Below are 18,017 nucleotides of genomic sequence, written 5' to 3' on the forward strand. Positions count from 1 at the left end.
GGTTGCAAATTCCTCTTTCCTTCATTCTCAGTGAATATTTAGAATAATTGGATATATTTCTGGTAAACTTTTCAATTTTTGAAACTTCTTTGGTGTGAGATACCCAGATAGAGAACTAGATCCCCAGAAAAACATTAGCTTCAGTAAACTTTTGGTTTTCTAGACTCCAGTTGCATCTTCAGTCCTGACAATGACTTGATACTTAAAAGGGTATTCAGAGTAAAAGCAAATAATTAAGTGGGGAGCTAAGCAGTAGGGTAGTTCAGAGAACAGGAAATTCTAAAAAAACATTGCTCTTCTTCAGGATGTCAGCACCATATTCAGGTTTTTCTGAGGCAAACTGAAATATGCCTCTTTGCTTTCAGAACCCACAACTTTTTGCCTTCCAAGGAAAGCACTTCACTGCTTTTCTTCTGGAATCGGTGGGGGATCATCACTCTGTCTTTCAACCCAGCAGGAGTTAAAGGTGCCTTTGTATCACAGCTTTTTTGTTTAGGATGTGCACTCAACCAAGATGAGCTTTGGTTTGGTTTCCTTGTGTGCTTGAGGAATAAAAATCTTGCATTCATGCAAGAAGGCAGTATTTGTTATGCCTTTAGCAGTGTTCCTATGTTGCATGTAAGGAAACTTGAAAACTCTGCCCTCAGCACAGATGTATCCATGTCATAGTGTTGGTTTTTCCCCTTTCTGTAAACTTCATGCATGCATCATTTCTCAACCATTTTGTGCTGGAATCTGAAACAGCTCTATGCTTAAAATCCTCTTTCCAATTGCTGTGTTTTCTATTATTTGCCCTCTGGCATGTATTGTGCCTGACAGGATTTACACACTCCCGTGGGAGAAGTTGATACATACTGTGCCAATGTGCACGGTGATGGAATTTGTTTAAACTGCTGCTGAACTATTATGTGTGCTCAAGAGGAGGAAAAAAAAGGTAATTTTCATGTGGAAAAAGAAAAAAAACTGGTAGATGGGTGAATTAGAAATAGCATGACTCACAACACTGTTATAGCAATTGTGTTGAAGTATTAGAAGTTCAGGAACGACATTGAAAAATGTTTGTGGACATCTAAGTACTAACCAACAGCATTGCTTGTTAAAGGAAATACGTGAAGGTGGAGCTGAGGCTAAAAGGCTAGAAACTTGGGTGCAGAAAACTTTTGGGATATTTATATTTCTTTATTGTGAGTTTCTCACTGAAAAATTCATTTTCGTGGATTTCTGTTCTCCACAGGGAAATAAACTTGTAAATGTGTTGTTACTTTTGAGAAGGTTAAAAGAAGTGATTAGCATAGGAATGAGATTGTAATGATCTTAATCCAAGAATTAGCATTAGTTTAATATTGCTTTAATACAAACATTTTTAGGACAAGTGGAGTCAGTTATACTTGTATTTTGATTCATTTGAAGGGGAAAATATAATTTTTTATCCAAACTCCTTCCATAAATGACAGCATTTTATGCTTACTGATTCAAGATAATAAATTATGCTTAATTTGGAATGTATTGAAACTTCTGTATATGTAGAAGTTTTAAGATATTTGTGTTTAGAAACTATTATAAATCTTTTCTTTTAGGTCTTGCTTCTGCAAATATTTATATACACTTTAACTGTAATGACATGAGCACATGGACTGAAAAGTGTGTATGTATAGATCAGTCCCAAACCAACATAAGATGTTTTGGAAGGGGTGTGTATAAACCTAACATTAGTGTTATTTTACCCTTGCTATTCTGAAAGAATGTCCCAAATACAACCATGCTCAGCCTAATACACATTTGTCAAACCCAGTAGTAGTCTGAGAGAGTGGTGAGCAGTAGTTGATTAGAGAAAGATGTATAACAAAGATGAGCATTTTGGGATACAGTTTTGGGCTTTTTGTGACTTAGGTACTCTCGAAGCAAATGTGTCACTGTGACTTTAGATACAGATTACATGGTCTTAAAACATAAACCAACCCAAGACAACCCTTGTTCCTCCCCCACTGAATTGGGTCTGGCTGAGCTGGAGCTGTGCTTTGCATTGGTACCTAGAAAGGTGTTGGTAACACTGTGGGGTTTTGGCTACTGCTGAGCAGCCCTGGTACAGCCCCAGCAATGTCTCCCAACATTCCCTTCCCCCCATCAATAGGTTGGGGGTGGGGAAGATCCTGGGAGGGGACACAACTGGGACAGCTGACCCAAACTGACCAAAGGGGTATTGCATACCATATGACACCAGCCCAGATAGAAAAGCTAAGGAAAGGTGAAGAAACAGAGGGCATTTGTTATTTACAAAGCTTGCCTTCTGATGAAACCCCTCTGCATGCTGAAGACCTCCTTCCTGGGAAGTGGCCAAACATCACTTGCTGATGGGAAGTAAAGAATAAACCTGGTGGTTTTTTTCTCTTTACATGTGTGCACACAACCTTTTTCTTTAGTAAACTGCCTTATCTCAACCTATGAGTTGTTTTTGATCTTATTTTCTTTCCCCTGTCTAGCTGGGGACTCACCGAGCAGCTTAGTGGACACCTGGCATCCCAGGTCAACCTCACCACAAACCATACTTCTGGAAAGTGAGGGAAGATTGGCAATATTGTCTATGCCTGGCCTTTCAATGTGGCCAACTTCCGTGGCACAGCAAGTTTTGGATGTTGCAGTCTAGTAGCTCAGAGAGCAGATCAGTCAACCTCTGACAGAAAAATCTATGGAGACTTATTAAACACAAAACCAGCACTCTTGCTCAGGAAGTTGCTGAGCCTCTAATTCGTAAAAGCTGTAGTGGTATAAATTTTTATTGTGTCTCACCCTGTCCTTAAGCATCCACCTTAGTAATGGAGGGAGAACACTCCACTTAAATGGATCTTTAATTTGACCCACTAAGCTCAGCCTCATTATTTGCATCTTTGCCAAGCTCCATTTTGAATTTCCAGTCATGACCCCCTTGAATTGAATAGGATGAAGTCAATTGCCTTTAACAGCAGTACATTGGCCTGCTTTTCAGTTTTGAACTTAATACTTCCACGCTGCAGGTTTTGGAAGCCTAGCTTTATGGAAAATACTGGTGTTTTCAGTTTTATGGGCCATTATTGTTGTCTTCAAACAAAATAATTAGGTCATTCATTTGGCACACTACAGCTGTCTTGAACATTTTAGAAACTAAACTGCTGTATTATGTCAATTAAAATGTTCCTTTTAATTCTTTCCTAAAAATGTGATCTTTTATCCAGTTTTGTGTTCTTCTATTATGCAACATTAATGTAGGACTTCAATCAAAAAGTTCATTGCTGTGAAGATTTAATGGGTGGGGTTTTCAACCTGTTGTCACTGGTCTTATAACATAGTTGCTGGATCTCCTGATGGTTCTTTTGTTAAAGGCCAGTTAGAGTAATGCAGTTTGTCCTGCAGAACATTTGCTTCGTGTACATGTAATGTGTTTCAGGGTTTACTTTACTCTCAGTGAAGTAAGAATGATCGAGTCTGTGTGGGCAAAAAAGATGAGGTAATTTCAAAACAGGTTCTGTTTTTAGCTTTATAGTTTTAAATTCACTGCAGCCTTCACTTTAATCAGTAGAAACTCAAGGTTTTGTAGGCTTCTGAAGCACAGCTTGCGTTCTTAACTGCAGGAAAAAGAGTTGCAGTCTTTCCAGGGTTGTCTTTTGTGTATGTATACATTGTTACTTCACTTTTGAGGGGAGATATGCCATAATCAGTGTCCTAGCAGAGTGGGTATTTTTTCATACTGACTTTTGGTGTGGTCTTCTTAGCTTACTTCAGAGTTGAGTCATTGGTTTTAAAATAATTTCTTTACAAACTTAGAGGTTAATATAGGCACGTGTCCATAAATGCCCACAAATATATGAATGCTTTCTTGATATAAAAATGGGGCTTTTGAAAGTCTTACTTTTTTTAAAGAATTTTTTCAGATTTTTTCTAAAGCACTCTCAACTGGGCCCAAATTCTTTACTGTGATTTTTGCACAGTTCACACAGATGACCCAGGTGGTGGGGTCACTCTTCTGGTCTTAAAAATCTCTCCAAAGCCAGTGAGATTTAATTAGAATTTCAGGCTCCTGAATTTATTTTCCGCTATATAATTTATTTCAGTCATGTGCATATAATTGAATTTTCACTGTTTCTAGCAAAGTCTAAATTTTAAAATAAGGCACAGGGAAGACTTGGCTTATCTATTACAGCATATTCTTGTTACAAATCCCTTCTCAAGTTTACAGTGAAAATGGTCTTCGGTCTTCCAGCAAAGACAAGACAGACTCTCAAAAATAAACAGTAGAAGTGAGCAAATTATACTTTTGTGTTGCCAGGGAGGTGTATAACATATAGTTAAGGTAGCCTAGCTAAATATATGAGAAAGAAGAGAACTTTTACATGGAGAGGAAAGTGTATGTGAAAAAACCCCATGCAGAACTCAGGTTTAAGTTGTAGGGCAATTCTGTTGCTGTGTGCAGTCGGTATATATGATACATTTGCCAGTGGATGAAATAGGCCTCCAAACTAACACAGTCCCATCCTAATGAGTTAATTCATATATATTCTTGTACATTTAATTTATTTTTACATATAGAAGAATGTATTAGAACTTGATTGAAGTGTCAAGTACTCTATTTGGACCAGGGTTGTGGACTGATTTTTGTTCAGTTGGATGTATCTAAATATGGTGCAGAATCCCCTGTTATAGTTCAAGACATTATCTTACCTATTCTAGTAAAAAAATTATCACCTGACATATACTTTTGTTGATGTTAAAAGATCATTAACAATATTAAAAATTTGCTTCGTTTGTAGGAACAAAGTGGCTCAGCCATGTTTTTTTTCTTATACATGCTTCATTGTATACCATCTTTAATGTGAATAATGAAGAACTTTTTTTTTGCTTTAATATCAAATTGTGTCCTTTAGATAAGATAATTAATTTGTTTTGCCATCTTTATGTGATGCAAATTTCAGCATCCAAAATAAATCCTCAAGGTAGACGTGCCTTTGCAGTATTATCTATATACATAATCCACAGTTGCTTTTGCTTTTCTTCCTCCCTCCCTCTGGTTTTTGGATGGGATTTGCTGCTCCTCCCAGTTTCTTGTTCATTCAGAGTGGAGTTGGTACTGCATTATCTGGGTGTACAAGCTGGGTGTCGAGTCTAGGCTGCTTATTCAGTCTCCCTCTGTAGTCACTAGACAGACCAAGGCAAAGCGGTGTAATCAATCCTCTCTGAAGGCCCAGTGTGTTTTAAAGAATCTGATTGCTTTTCACTGATGGTACAAAGAATCTATAGAAGCTGGTCTGGGATAATCACAAGCACCTGTCTGTTTCTTCCTAGGTGTAGCAATGTCACTGTAGCAGCAGCTCACATCTCCTGTGTTGTTACAGTGGGGCGACTGCAGGGAATGTCATTTGGGTTTTAGAGGGGGAAGGGATGAATTACTTCAGGCTTCTCTGCAATGTTTTGGTGATCTATAATGTGGCTGTAGGGATTCATTGTAGGCACCTATGCAGCATCTGATTTTAAAATAGTAGTAAAATGAATCCCAGCCTGGATCAGTAGTAGAATTCTGTACCTGGGTTGTATTGTTTCATCAGGTGCAGTTTGGATTTTTAAAGTATGAGGAGAAGCGATGATGAGCAGAAAGGAGGAAGATTTGAAATAGTGCTATATTTCATTATTTAACTAGTGTATTTCCTATTTTTTAGATCCAGCATTTTACATTTTGAAGTTGTTCAAATGCTGTGCATGTCTGTTGTGCTAGAAATCAGTAAAAGCTGTACCAACTTGTATATTGTCTTTTGTGGAGCTTAGCAATATTGCTCTCTCCTACTCCAGTTAACATTAATGCCTTTTTTTATTGTGGGGAGGGTTTGCATTTTCCTTCCTGCTTTGTTTCACAGGTACTTTTTAAAATGTCTTTCCTCAGCGAACTGTGCACCACCATGCCCAAATGGAGGGATGTGCCTGCGACCTCAGCTTTGTGTGTGCAAACCAGGAACAAAAGGGAACTCCTGTGAGGATACAGGCGTGCAAGACACCTCTCCCCCTGGAGGCCGGAGCCCCGTTGTTCCCCCGTGGCCCATACCCCAGCAGGCTGCCCAGCAGACCTTCTCCCAGAAGGTGCAGGTCCCACCCAAGGTTGGCCCTATGGCTCAGATGGCATTCACAATCAAGCAGAAGCCTCCTGTTGGGTTAACTCAGCAAATGCAACCACAGTAAGTGTTTTCTTTGCTCTCAAAGAAGATCACTATTTCAGATTTATAAAACATTGTTCCTTGCAAGTGTTTTCAAAAAAATCATACTTGGAAACTGTCACAGATTTTTTTAAAACAGCTTCTTGTTTTAAGTGTAAGATTTCAGTGGGTGTTTAGACTGTTATTACATATGAGCCAGATTTCCTTACCTGAAGAGAATATGATATCAGTCCCATGATATCAGTTAGCTTCTCTTTTCCTTAGACTGATACTACTGTACTAGTTTTAATTGGAGGAATTATTCTTAATTTACACTGATGACCTTTTGAGTTTATCCTAGAACAAAGTGTGACATGGAGTTCTGACACATTGTGTAACTGAGGAGAGTACGATTTGGTGCTTCTGTTCTGATTTCTTCTATTTGCATTATTATTCTCTTTTAATAGAAATGTGAGTGGCTGTACTACAATGAATATTTCTGCTTGCTTGCTTTTGAAGTTTTTTTCAGGATTGTATCTGACTGCCATAAGCAGCAAGGAAACACCCATCTTGTTAGAGAATTTTTTCTCTTCCTCTTTAGTAGCTGGTGACTTAGTCAGCCTTCGATATCATATCTGAGCTTTAAATACTTAATGTGTACTCATTGTGCTGTTGTTTTTATTGATGTGTGCAACCTTAATTTATTTCAAGACCCCATTTCATATGGGGGGAGGGAGGAGCACAGGAGGGTGGCAATCAAGTGGAATGTGAACAGTTTTAGGTGTTTTCAGCTGCTGCTGTCCTTCCACTTTCAGGTGAAGACAGTGACAAAAGGTGTTTCTGTCCTGTAAGAGGTGTTGCTTTTGGAGAGGTTGCTTTTGCTTTTAAGGAAGGTGTAGTCTGTCTTGCTTCTAGTCTCCAGAGCAAGATAATCAAGACTAGGAAATAAATTGTGCTTTCCATTTTCAAAACTGTAAAAATGAATGTGGAAGGATGGTGTGTGATTTAAGAGTTCTGCACCTGAGTCCTCATAGGCTCCTGACAACAAAGTGCCGCTTCCTTTCCAAAGCTACATCTGAGAGCAGAGATCATTGAACACTCTCAGTGTTATTTGTTGTCTCATAACCCCTTTATAAGGTTTTTTTCCTTCCTAAACCCTTCTAATTCTTTGTACTAACTTTGGATCTACAAGCTCAACTAGGTTCCTACATGTCTTCTGTAATAAGAGAAAGTTACATGAATTCCCTTGGAGCTCTGAGCCATAAGCCAGTATCATCTTTGAGAAGGTAACACACTGAGGGCTTTAGGAACAAATATATCCACAGTCTTGAAAGACAGAGAAATTGCTACCCAATTTTAGTATTTCCTCGTACTTTGAGTCCAGTTCTGTTCCTACCGGTGAAGCAAGGTTTGTTGGAGTGATTAATATGAAGGGGAAATTTCCAGTAAAATCATCAGGCTTTTTTTCTGTTCCTTCCTCTCCAGACCAGCTGGACTCATCACCTGGTGTGTCTGCGGGGCACCATAAAGAGCAGTGCAACAGATCAGTACAAAAGGCCAGACAATTCCTGCCTTATCAGTACTGATTCCTGTAGAGTGTACTTTCTTTTTTCTCCCTCCCTCTACACAAAAATATTCTCAAGAACTTTTCTTTCTGTTGCAATAAAGGCCAGTTGTCCAAATTAGGTAGTAAAATAAAAAAAAAGGAGAGGAGGGAAGAAAGATAAAAGAATGTAATTTGTTCTTGCCTGAAAAAACGAATTGTCATCTTTTAAGCACTCTAAAACTGTACTCAGAAGGTTTGTGGCAGCCTCTAGAGAAGGCTTACTTTCCATTATTCCTGGAATAATGTCAGGGATAAAGGGTTCCGCTTGCAAAAAAAAGAGAAGATAAGTTGATTTTTTTTCTGTGCTACTATGATAGTTGTTGGACTATGATGCTCAAAGTATTTCTAGAAAATACCTACAGCATTTTATGCTTCACTGAAATCTCTTTACCTGCTTGCATGAGACATCATCACAGATGTACAGGAAGCAACTTCAGACTAACAAAACCGTCGCCTGTTACCTGCTGTCCAAAGAGCCTCTGCATGCTCCCATGTGCAGTGGGCTTTGTTGCTCTTGTGAGCCTTCTCAGCCTAGGATTTTCTCCCAAATGTAGAGAGACTTTTTCAGGTAGCACTGTTACTTTTTGAGATCACATGAAGATGAATCTATTTCAGTCAGCTTAATATTGGCATGGGAAAATGGGAAATTGAGTCTTTGGAGTCCTGAGAATGCCAGCCTACAACCTTGGCTGAAGCCAGGTGTAGGAGCTGGAAGTGGGGAGGAAAAAAGCTGCACAAACCAAAGCTGTTATATCAAGTGCTGCAGAAGGCTGATGCTTAGATACAGCTGTTGAAATGAATGCCAGTGATAGTTCCCATGTATGACTGTTAGGACAATTTATAGGGCTGAAAGATCCTTCTGAGGTCAGGTCTCTAACACTGACGGGCAGACAGGCTAGTTCCTGTTTCAATGGATCCTGTTTGGATACATTGTGATCTTGTATGTTGTGTGAGGCTGCCCAGATGCTTTTGGAATGGCTTTTCCTTTTCCCACTTCTGGAAAGTGGAGTCATCCATACTGTCAGTGTGGTGGGTGTGCTGATCTGGACACTGCTGCTGTGCAGTCAAGGACTGGACTGGTGAGAGCCAGGGCAGAACCCAACCTGGGACACCTAAATTAGCTCCTAGAGGAGGCTTGCCTCTACAAAGCTTCTGTTTTGCCATTCTCTGACAATTTGTTTCTGTTTAATATAGGAATGCAACTTTTCTAGCTTCAGTCATCAAGATGTGTTCATGCATGCTGTCTTAGGATCATGGTGGCAGTGATATTTAGGAAAGCAGGGAATTCGTTTATTTCTTTCCAGATACATTTTTTTGAAGAATAAGGTGCTGAACAGAAGGAAAGCTGGAGAGAGATTAATTTCCTGGAATATCCTGGGTTCAGCAAGTCTGTCATAGCTGTGCTCTGAAGATGGATGTACTGTCAGGTACAAGGTCTCATCTCAGAAAAATGTTAGCAGAAGGTATAGATGGCTGTAATTGAAAACAAGTGGTGTTTCAGAAACAAAAATCTGCTTCTTATTGGAACCTGTAGGGAATTCTGATGTCAGTAACAGGCGTGCTTTGTGGGCCTGAATTCCTGTGATAGCTCTCCAGTAACTCTGGGTGTTCCTTTCACATCTCGTGTTCTCACTTGTTGGCAGCAGGATAGCTCCAACAGCTTGATTTTGTGCATTTACCATCTGTGTGAGCAGAACTTTTTTTATTAAGGGATCTTTCTAGTACAGTTTTGGAAATGATCACCAGAAAGAGTACAGCATCAACCAACTGGAGCTCAGTAACACACTGAGGTGTCACTGCATTGCTCTTTCAGCCTCCTTTGGAGGCAGGTGGTCATGAAATGTGAAAATCTGCTTTAATGTTGGATAAAGCAAAGTTCACCACTCCTCAGACTCCAGGTGATAGATTTGGACTTACTGTTGTCCCTTATGTGCCCAGAAATCTCTGCTGAGAGGTCCCTTCCAAACCTGTGCTCCTGGGTCACTGGCTCTAGTCCCGTGCTATGACAGGCAGATGTATTGCCTGCTAATTTTAGTAAGCCTATCAACTGATGTCGTAAAGCTGTTTTTTGACTTCTGTTCCAAGATGTAGTATTTTTCCAGTTTAAACTATTTTTTCCCAATTTTAACTAGTTGATGGAAAATCTGCGTGAATTTAGATTGGAAAAAACATGCCTGAAAGAAGAACTGGGCATACTGGTGTGACCCTACTGCAATCAACAACGTAGGACAGTCATAACAGAAAATTGAATACATGCTTGGTATAATATATAATTGTAAGTTAAATGTTTACATATAGATTTAAAATCTGTAGAGATTATTGACTTTCTATTGTGCAAACTCCTGTAGTTTGAGGATCACTGTAAAGTAGACTCCTCTTTTGGTTATTTCCTCACTTGTATACCAGTTCTTTTTTTGTATCTTTGACTCCATAGAATTTATTTTTTAGAACTTCTGGTTCTAAAATTTGTTAATATGATGACATATCAGGTGATGGTCTAAAAAAGATTATAGACAGGCTTTTTGAAGCTAATGTGAAAGTAGCATCTGGAGGGCATCCTTTTTCACCGCCATTATGATAGTTTTGTACTAAAGATGTACAGAGCAAGAGAAACTCTTTATTTACAAGAGCACTTGAACTTAAGTGTGAAGTCTACTTGAAAATAATTTACAGAAGCTCTTGGTAATATTGAACTTCTGTCCAAAAAGACCTTTTTTTTTTAAAGGAAACTTTTTTAAGAACAGCAGGGATAAAACTTAGGTTGGAAGTATGAAGCAATCAGATCCAACCCTTTTGCTTATAACAGGATCACTTACAAGACGTTGCTCTGGGTTTTGTGTGGTTGAGCTTTGAATGATTTCAAGATTGCAGGGTTGGAGATCTCCAGTATTTGCAGGCTTCTGTTGCAGTGTTTGACTACCCTCAGGAGAAAAAAGTATTCTCCTTTTATAGTTGAAGTTTCCATTGTTGCACATTTATTGTTATCTGTGTCTTTTTGCTGTATTCCTCCAAGAAGTCTGACTCAGCCTCCTCTACAGATTCTCAAGGGGCAGTTGTAGATCTCAGTATCATCCCCTTGAGCTATTCTTTTTTTTAAGAACTGAGAAATCTTTCTCCTCTTATATTGTGAGTCCAGTCTCTGACAGTCTTGGTGGCCCTCTACTGGCCTTGCTCCACCGTGCTGCTGTCTTGATTTCGGGAGTCCAAAACTGGTCACAGTGTTTGAGATGTTGTTTCACGAGTGCGTGATGGAGGCAGTAATCACTCCCTTGACCTGTATGACTGTGCTGCTGCTGCTGAGTATGAGATTGGCATTCTTCCTGTGAGGATGTGCTGCTGGCACCTGTTCAACTCATCCACCAGGACCCCCATTTTTTGTAGGGCTGCTTTCCAGCCATTCTGGTGCCAAATCTTGCACAGAGATACAACCATGGATTGCCACCTGGTGCTTCAGAGCTTTGGTCTGTAAGTCGTGGGTTTCTGGCTCCGCCCTCCTAGAGCCCAGTGACAGAGCTGTTTGAGCTTGTATTAGCACTGTGTGTCGCTGTTCATAGACTGCAAAATTTAGCTGTAGTGGTCAGAGGTGAGATTTTCCCAGCAGTTCTTGAGCTCACTGCTCTGTGTCAGGGAGATGAAAAACTGGTGTTCTGTCTGCAGGTTATGCTGACGACTGCATCCCTTCAGTACAGACTTCTAACATGTAATGAACTCATGCTGTGCTTGTCTTAGGATTGCTAGCACAAGGTGGCTCCAGGGAGAATCAGGAAAGTAACTTTTACATTGTGAGTTCTTTGGGGTCGATTCTGAGATGCCTTTTGCACGATGTTTTCAACAAGAAACTTGCTGCAGGGAAGCACAGTGTAACCCTATTAGCCATCAACTCATTCATGTTCTTCCTAATAGACTTGCAAAGAGTTTATGCAGATCAGTTATCCATATTATCCTCAAAGGCACATTTCTTTTGAGAATGTCAATGTGCACTTCTCTCTCACAATCCCAGCAACTTGAACACACTCCATGAGGTAAAGTTAATTTTTAATTAACTTGTCATTAAATCTGGGTTTTTTTTGGGCTGCTGCTGGAATATGTTTATGCTCCTGTATGTCAGTACAGCAAAAAGAGACAGTGATTTAGGCAAATTCCATGTGTATGGAAATCATTGTCTCGCTTTCAAGGTATTGCTTTTCAGGAAAGAAAATTGCCTCTAAGCTGTACTGGTGCTCTCAGCTCAGCTGAAAGCAGACAGCCACCATTTCAGGCCATAGATTTTTTAAATTTTTTTTTCTGGTTTAAAAACATATGTGCCTGACCATTCAGTGTTTGAATGCATGGGTGAGGAAGGCTTTAATGAGGAGCGCTTAATGTTACTTGTTACTATGTGGCAGTATGGTCTGTTCTCTTCCAAAGTGGCTTTTTCAGGTTGTGGTTTGGCTTTTTGGTTTGTTTTGCCTTTTTTTCTATAACTATTGAAACTTATACTATTTATCATCGAACAATTATTTCAGGAGATGTTGGGAAACTATCAGAAGAACTTCTTTCCAGGGGCTTGGTAGGGCTGCAGGGGCACGGCTTTTCTTGGAAAGCATGACAGCGTGTTTTCATTTTTACAAAAATGTATTTGTATTGTTAAAATTTGGTTTGATATATTGCCGTTGTGTCATTCACAACATTGTGGCATTTGGTACCTTTGCTGTTAATAAGGTCTCTCTGTTTGCAAGTGTGTTCGATGGCAAAGCAATTATGAAACAATTTTATACTTAACTGAGACTTTTTAGCCAAAGAGATAAAAGTAACCTATTCAGGTTACTCTAAGTAAACTACTGTGCTACAGTAATGATTATGGGGTGTGGCTCAAATAAAATCAACGCTGCAAATAGCCGTTTTCCCTGCAGCAAATGGGAATCATTTTCACATGATTTTTCATTCCCTTCTTTAGAGCTGTAAATAGAGTTCAGTAGCTTGATTTGGAAAACTGTCTCCTGTCAAAATACATCTGTACTTTTAAGTTGCAAAGGAAGAAGAACAACGTGAGAATAATGATAAAATGATCACTGAATCAGGGACATTTTCCTCTGTTTCTCATATTTTGAATTTGAAAACGTTTGTAGCTATCTTTGGTCTTTGTATCATAAATCTTGCTTAATATTTGATCTAAAGCCCTTTAAATTATCAGCCCTTCCAATTATTATCTGCTCCTATTAGCTGATTTATATGTCTTGTGTATCAATATAACTTTTGGTATTGTCTTAACTTCCAGTCGCTATTGAGGCTCAGTTGTTAATAACCTTATTAAATAGATAACAAAGACACAAAGAAGCCCTCTTCAGGGGTTCTACTTAGTCTTATCTGCTACACTAGCAAAATGCTCCCTAGATGGATTAACAGTCTTCATTAAGATGATGGAGACTGGCCTTAGACAAAGGCAGATGTATCTTCAGGCAGATGTATCAGCCAGTATCTTAATCAGTCTGTCTGATTAATTACAAATGCCTCATTGATTTCATTGTTATGAATAGCCTGTTCTGCTCATGATTTAGGAACCCTGAGAGACACATATTTCATCTCCAGTGAACTTATTTTCTTCAGTGCTAGAGTCCAAGTACTTCACTGAGAAGCAATTTCTGCTTTACCTAAGCTCCCTGAAGCGTACCTATGCCATGTACCCTTGTACTGTGATCAATTTTGCCCAGGAGTCCAAAATTACTGTTTTATACAAAGTATAATCAGTTGCTAATCTAACCACTTCTAAGGAGTTTATTGCTCATGTCATCTTGTGCTAAAGTTAAGGGGTTGCTATTCATCAGTACCTGTTGAGACTGGTATTTCTTTTTTGTGTAACTGGTGAAGAGCACTAGGCAGACGGAGGAAGTGGGCTCTTCTCCTGGTGTTATTGTTCAAGTACATATTGAGACTCTCTAATAGCCAGGAGTCTATTAGAGGGACTCTGCTGTAGATCCTTGTTTGTTTCCCATTAATCTAATTTTCCCTAAATTACCCATGGCCTTAGAGAGCAGTGCTGGAGGGCCAGGATGTGAACTGTTGGCTAATTTCAGTGTGCAGCCCAGTGTTGTTGCTGAAGATAAGTCTGCAGGTGTACCCAGAAGTTTTGTAGGCAGCTGAATTATGACTACTTAACATTGAGTTAAGCAACTTCCTACACTAAGCCAAGGACCTATTGTTGTTCAGCAATTACTTTTTCTATGTGATATACTAGGAAAATTAATACCTTTGGAGTAATAGTTTAACAAAGCATTGCAGTTAATGAAGAGAATTTCTCTGTACTTGAAAGTATAACAAAACATCATTTCTGATACTGAGACATGAAGTTTGTAGAACAAATAAAATATCTGCAATAAACCATTGTTTGCTACGGCCCTGTTTTTACTAATGTAGTCTATAGGTTTGAAAATATCTCCTCCAGATGTGTACAGAAAAAAAACTTTTCTGATAGACTTTATCTATTGTAATTTAATTTTTTTTAAGTTTAAAGTACTGTCTTTAAAACTTACCATGCTGCTGGGGAACAGACTTTATTAAAGCCTCTAGCACCACTGGAGGATATTAACATGAATTCTTTGTCAGCTTGGATGCTGTGAGAAATTATGTTTTAGACTTGTCAGGGATTTTATAAGTGGCTTTATAGAAAAGACTGCTTTTGAATATTCCATGTGCTGGTTTTGTATTTTTTGTTTCATTAAAGAAACAACTGAAGATACAGTTCTGTATGTTCTGTGTCAAGAAAAGAGATTTTGTTAAAAGGAGATACTATTAGTACATACTATTATGTCATTGGGCAGTAGGTGGCAAGCTTTGCTTTTCCTTCTACTTAAGGTTTCTTTTCATGTTGCAGAATGCCAGAATTTTTAGAGGAGTGGTTTAAATTCACTGGATGATGTAATTTATTGGCAGCACATTTCTTTAACAATCTCTTTTGTTCATTGTGCATAATTGTCTTGCTATTGAATACTGAAGGAAGGCCTCTTTTCAAATGATGGATGCAAATCAAGAAATGTGAGCTCTGTTGTATTGTCTCATGACTTCTGTGGGCAGATTACTAATGGACATTATATAAATGAGGTGAAGTCACAGTCAATCTGAAATTATTTGGGATCTTCCTGTTCAATTCTGTGGTGGACTGCAGTACAGCTAGGGAAAAGGGGGAACAACACCCTCTTTTAGTACGATATTTTCCTGTATTCTATCCCTATAACTAGTAAATCTAAAGAAAAAATAATAGAATATTCATTTGTCTGTCTTATTATGCGTCATATTCTGGTCTGTGTGCTCACACCCTCCCTTCCATTCCCCCCGAATTGCTGTAGCTGTCCTCACAAACTCAACCTGCTCTGCTGATGTGTTGGATTCAGCATGGGGACAGTGAAACAGCAGCAGCAAACTGTCCAGCTAAAGCTAAGGTTGTGTAGAAAGGGCAATGCTAGAGTGCTTGTCTTTAGGAACTTGCTGTTGGGTGTGACTGTCAGTAGCCTTTCTCTGCTCAGACTTCTTGCCTAGAGCAAATGGCCTGGCAGCTGATGAATTAGTGATCAGCTCTGTATCTTTACCAAGGATACCAGGGATGTAGAACCTGTGGTCCTATGCCATTCACCTCAGCTGTTTTCCAACTTAGACATTCTAAGCTGTTCTCTAGAACAATTTTTACTCATTAGCCAAGTTAATTATTTGAGTTTCGTCATAATGAATGAGCTGGAGTTCTTCTTGCTTTGCTATTGAAGTTTTGGGGAAGTTTGTTCTGGATTAAAAAATTTACATGCCTCTTTCTCAGTCACTCCATCCTAGGTGCACTTTATGATAATTGCTCTGAGGATGATCAACTGTTTTGGATATCCTTGATCCCAAACATCAACACAGTCATTCAATTATGCCGTTCTAGAAATTCTAAAACAGTAATTAACATTTTCTTCTTATTATGGTAGGGCATTCTGCAGGGAGAGGTCTCCTCATGTACATAGAGGCTCCATATGAATTTACATTTTCACTGCTGAAGCTTTTTGTCTTCATGAAGGAGGACAATTCCTAATGAAGATCAGAACCGTTTGGGGACTAGTAATGCAGACCTGAGCTGTCAGTTGAGGCCATGGTTAATTTCATTGCTGCAGGAGCACTAGGCTAAAAGGATCTTTGGCATCAACTATTGGTAAATTGAGACCAGTGTTTTGAGATCCTGATACTGTGGTTAACTCTCACTTCTGTAGTCTTTGGCCGTGCTATGATCTGTGTGTGCTAGAACAAAAACTGGTTCAAAGGTAGTTACTCATCTCTTTGTGCTGCCAGGCACTGAGTCAGCCCTCAAGAGCACCTCCATTCATCATTCTAGGGAAATGTAGTCATCGGGCTGCAGTCACTGTTCGGTTCAAACGGCTGGGCTCCCTCAGGACTGGGATCATTCATGTTGGCAGAGAAGGTGGAGATGATTTTTTGATGACAATAATGTCAGTCTTGTCTTGGTGTCCTTTTTGAGCACTGCTAGTGCATGTTTTATTGCTAATCCATTAAGCTGACAGATAATTTGTTGTTACCTCTGTTGGACTGAGTACTTTCTGTTAATTGGGTTGTAGTAGACTTGGGTCTAAACACTATGGCCTTAAGTGTGGTGTGAAAGGCAAAAACCCCTGTGACAATTACAAAATGGGCTAGTCATTTGATAGGTCTTGTTAGCTCATAATGGTGTGAGAAGTGGGCAGATCATTATGGCAAAGAGCCTTGAGGAAGCCTTTAGTGTTTCAGTGGATCAAGTCCAGACTATTCTAATGACTGGTTTATAAGGCCTTTTGAATGTGAATATTTGTGATATCTACCACTATTTCTTCAAATTTCTTCAACTGTTTGGGTTGGAATCTTTGAGGCTGCAAGTATCCACTTTACTTTGGTTCAGAGTTCCACACAGATTCTTTTCAATGGACTGGACCCAGATAGCATCTGGCCACGTCAGGTACTGTGTGTGTGCAGTGAACTTATGTCCACCAGAAAAGCAGAGGTATCTTGGAAAGAATGTTGAAAATATAAAGTATCAGTACTGCAGCAGCATGCAAGGCACTCAGGGGATGCAGCTGCAGTCCTATACTTCAGATTATTGTTGTTCCTGAGATGACATAGCCTACCTCTGCAGGAATGTCTTGTTTTATCCACACTTTAGCTATCCTCTAGTTAAGTGAATATCTCACAAACAGCTGTTAGAGGGTATTCAGTCTTTTCATTAGTATCTTTGACAGAAAAAGAATTCTCAGAAATAAAATCCTTTTGATACAGAGACTGAAATTATAGAGCCAACAGGGATCTAAAGCCAGCCAGAGCTTATTCCAGACAAGAGGAAAAGGTTATTCTGTGTGATGGCAACAGCCAGTTGTTTTATGGTTTTATGTGTCTGTGTGACATCAGTGGCCTGAGTAAAGCTTTGGTGCAGAAAAAGGGTGGTCACTGTTGAAGTACTAGCAGGGAAACTGTTGCCTGCCCATGCTGTTGAACAATTTACACTACTAATTTCATCTTGAGTGTGAGGGAAGGATCAACTAAATGCTTGTAGGAGAATCTTCCACCCCTTCCCCTGTCATTCACGACTCCTCTGTCAGGAAGCCAACACAGACAAGCTTCATTACAGTAAGAGAGAGAAAACAGCTCTGTTGAGATTCCAGTTAGTCTCCTAAGGGCTTACTGTGTTTGATTAACCTCTCCAGGCACTGTGCATGAATTTTAACAAACTATACAAAAAACCTGTGTTGCACGTGAACACTAAGTTAAAGCCCATCTAATTTTGGTGTGGGGTTTTTTTTGTTGTTGTTGTTGAAAGTTACTGTACTCTTCTCTATTGGGTTTTGTTGTGCCCAGAGTACTACAAAATAGAGAGAATAGGTAGAATCTTGTTTAACTTCTACAAGTCTTGTGTGAGAATTATCTGGTCTAATGATCTATTGGTGTTGCTTGTCTGTTCTGCCACCTTCTCTTGTCCTTCAGTCTGAAATAGATCCTAAGAATCCCTCAGAAAGAAAGGCGTAAGAATCTTTCTAAGTGCATTTGTGAACTTAGATGAGAAGAATTAATTGGGACTGTCTTCTTTGCTCTTCTGCATGTGTTCCTTTAATAGATTTCTTAATTGGATCAAAAGACTTTTGGACAGTTTTTCAGTTGAATGAACTGAAATGAACTAGCTTCCATTTTATGTTCATTCTTCTGTTTTGGAACTATGAAGAGCTGTAGAGAATCTTTGGCTTTTTTCCCCTTCAACATTGTTAACGCTGTTTTGC

General features: G+C 39.2%; 1 protein-coding gene across 6 annotated transcripts in view; it reads left to right on the plus strand.

Annotated features, from left to right (window-relative positions):
• Positions 1 to 18,017, plus strand: part of LTBP1 (latent transforming growth factor beta binding protein 1) — a 188,933-nt gene that overhangs the window by 10,552 nt on the left and 160,364 nt on the right. For all 6 annotated transcript variants that reach the window (XM_030944876.1, XM_030944878.1, XM_030944877.1 and 3 more), the window contains exon 3: positions 5,906 to 6,194. In XM_030944876.1, the coding sequence (XP_030800736.1) occupies positions 5,906 to 6,194 (289 nt within the window). The remainder of the gene's footprint in view (positions 1 to 5,905; positions 6,195 to 18,017) is intronic.

The sequence above is a fragment of the Camarhynchus parvulus genome, chromosome 3, assembly GCF_901933205.1.
Source record: "Camarhynchus parvulus chromosome 3, STF_HiC, whole genome shotgun sequence".
NCBI classification, from domain to species: domain Eukaryota; kingdom Metazoa; phylum Chordata; class Aves; order Passeriformes; family Thraupidae; genus Camarhynchus; species Camarhynchus parvulus.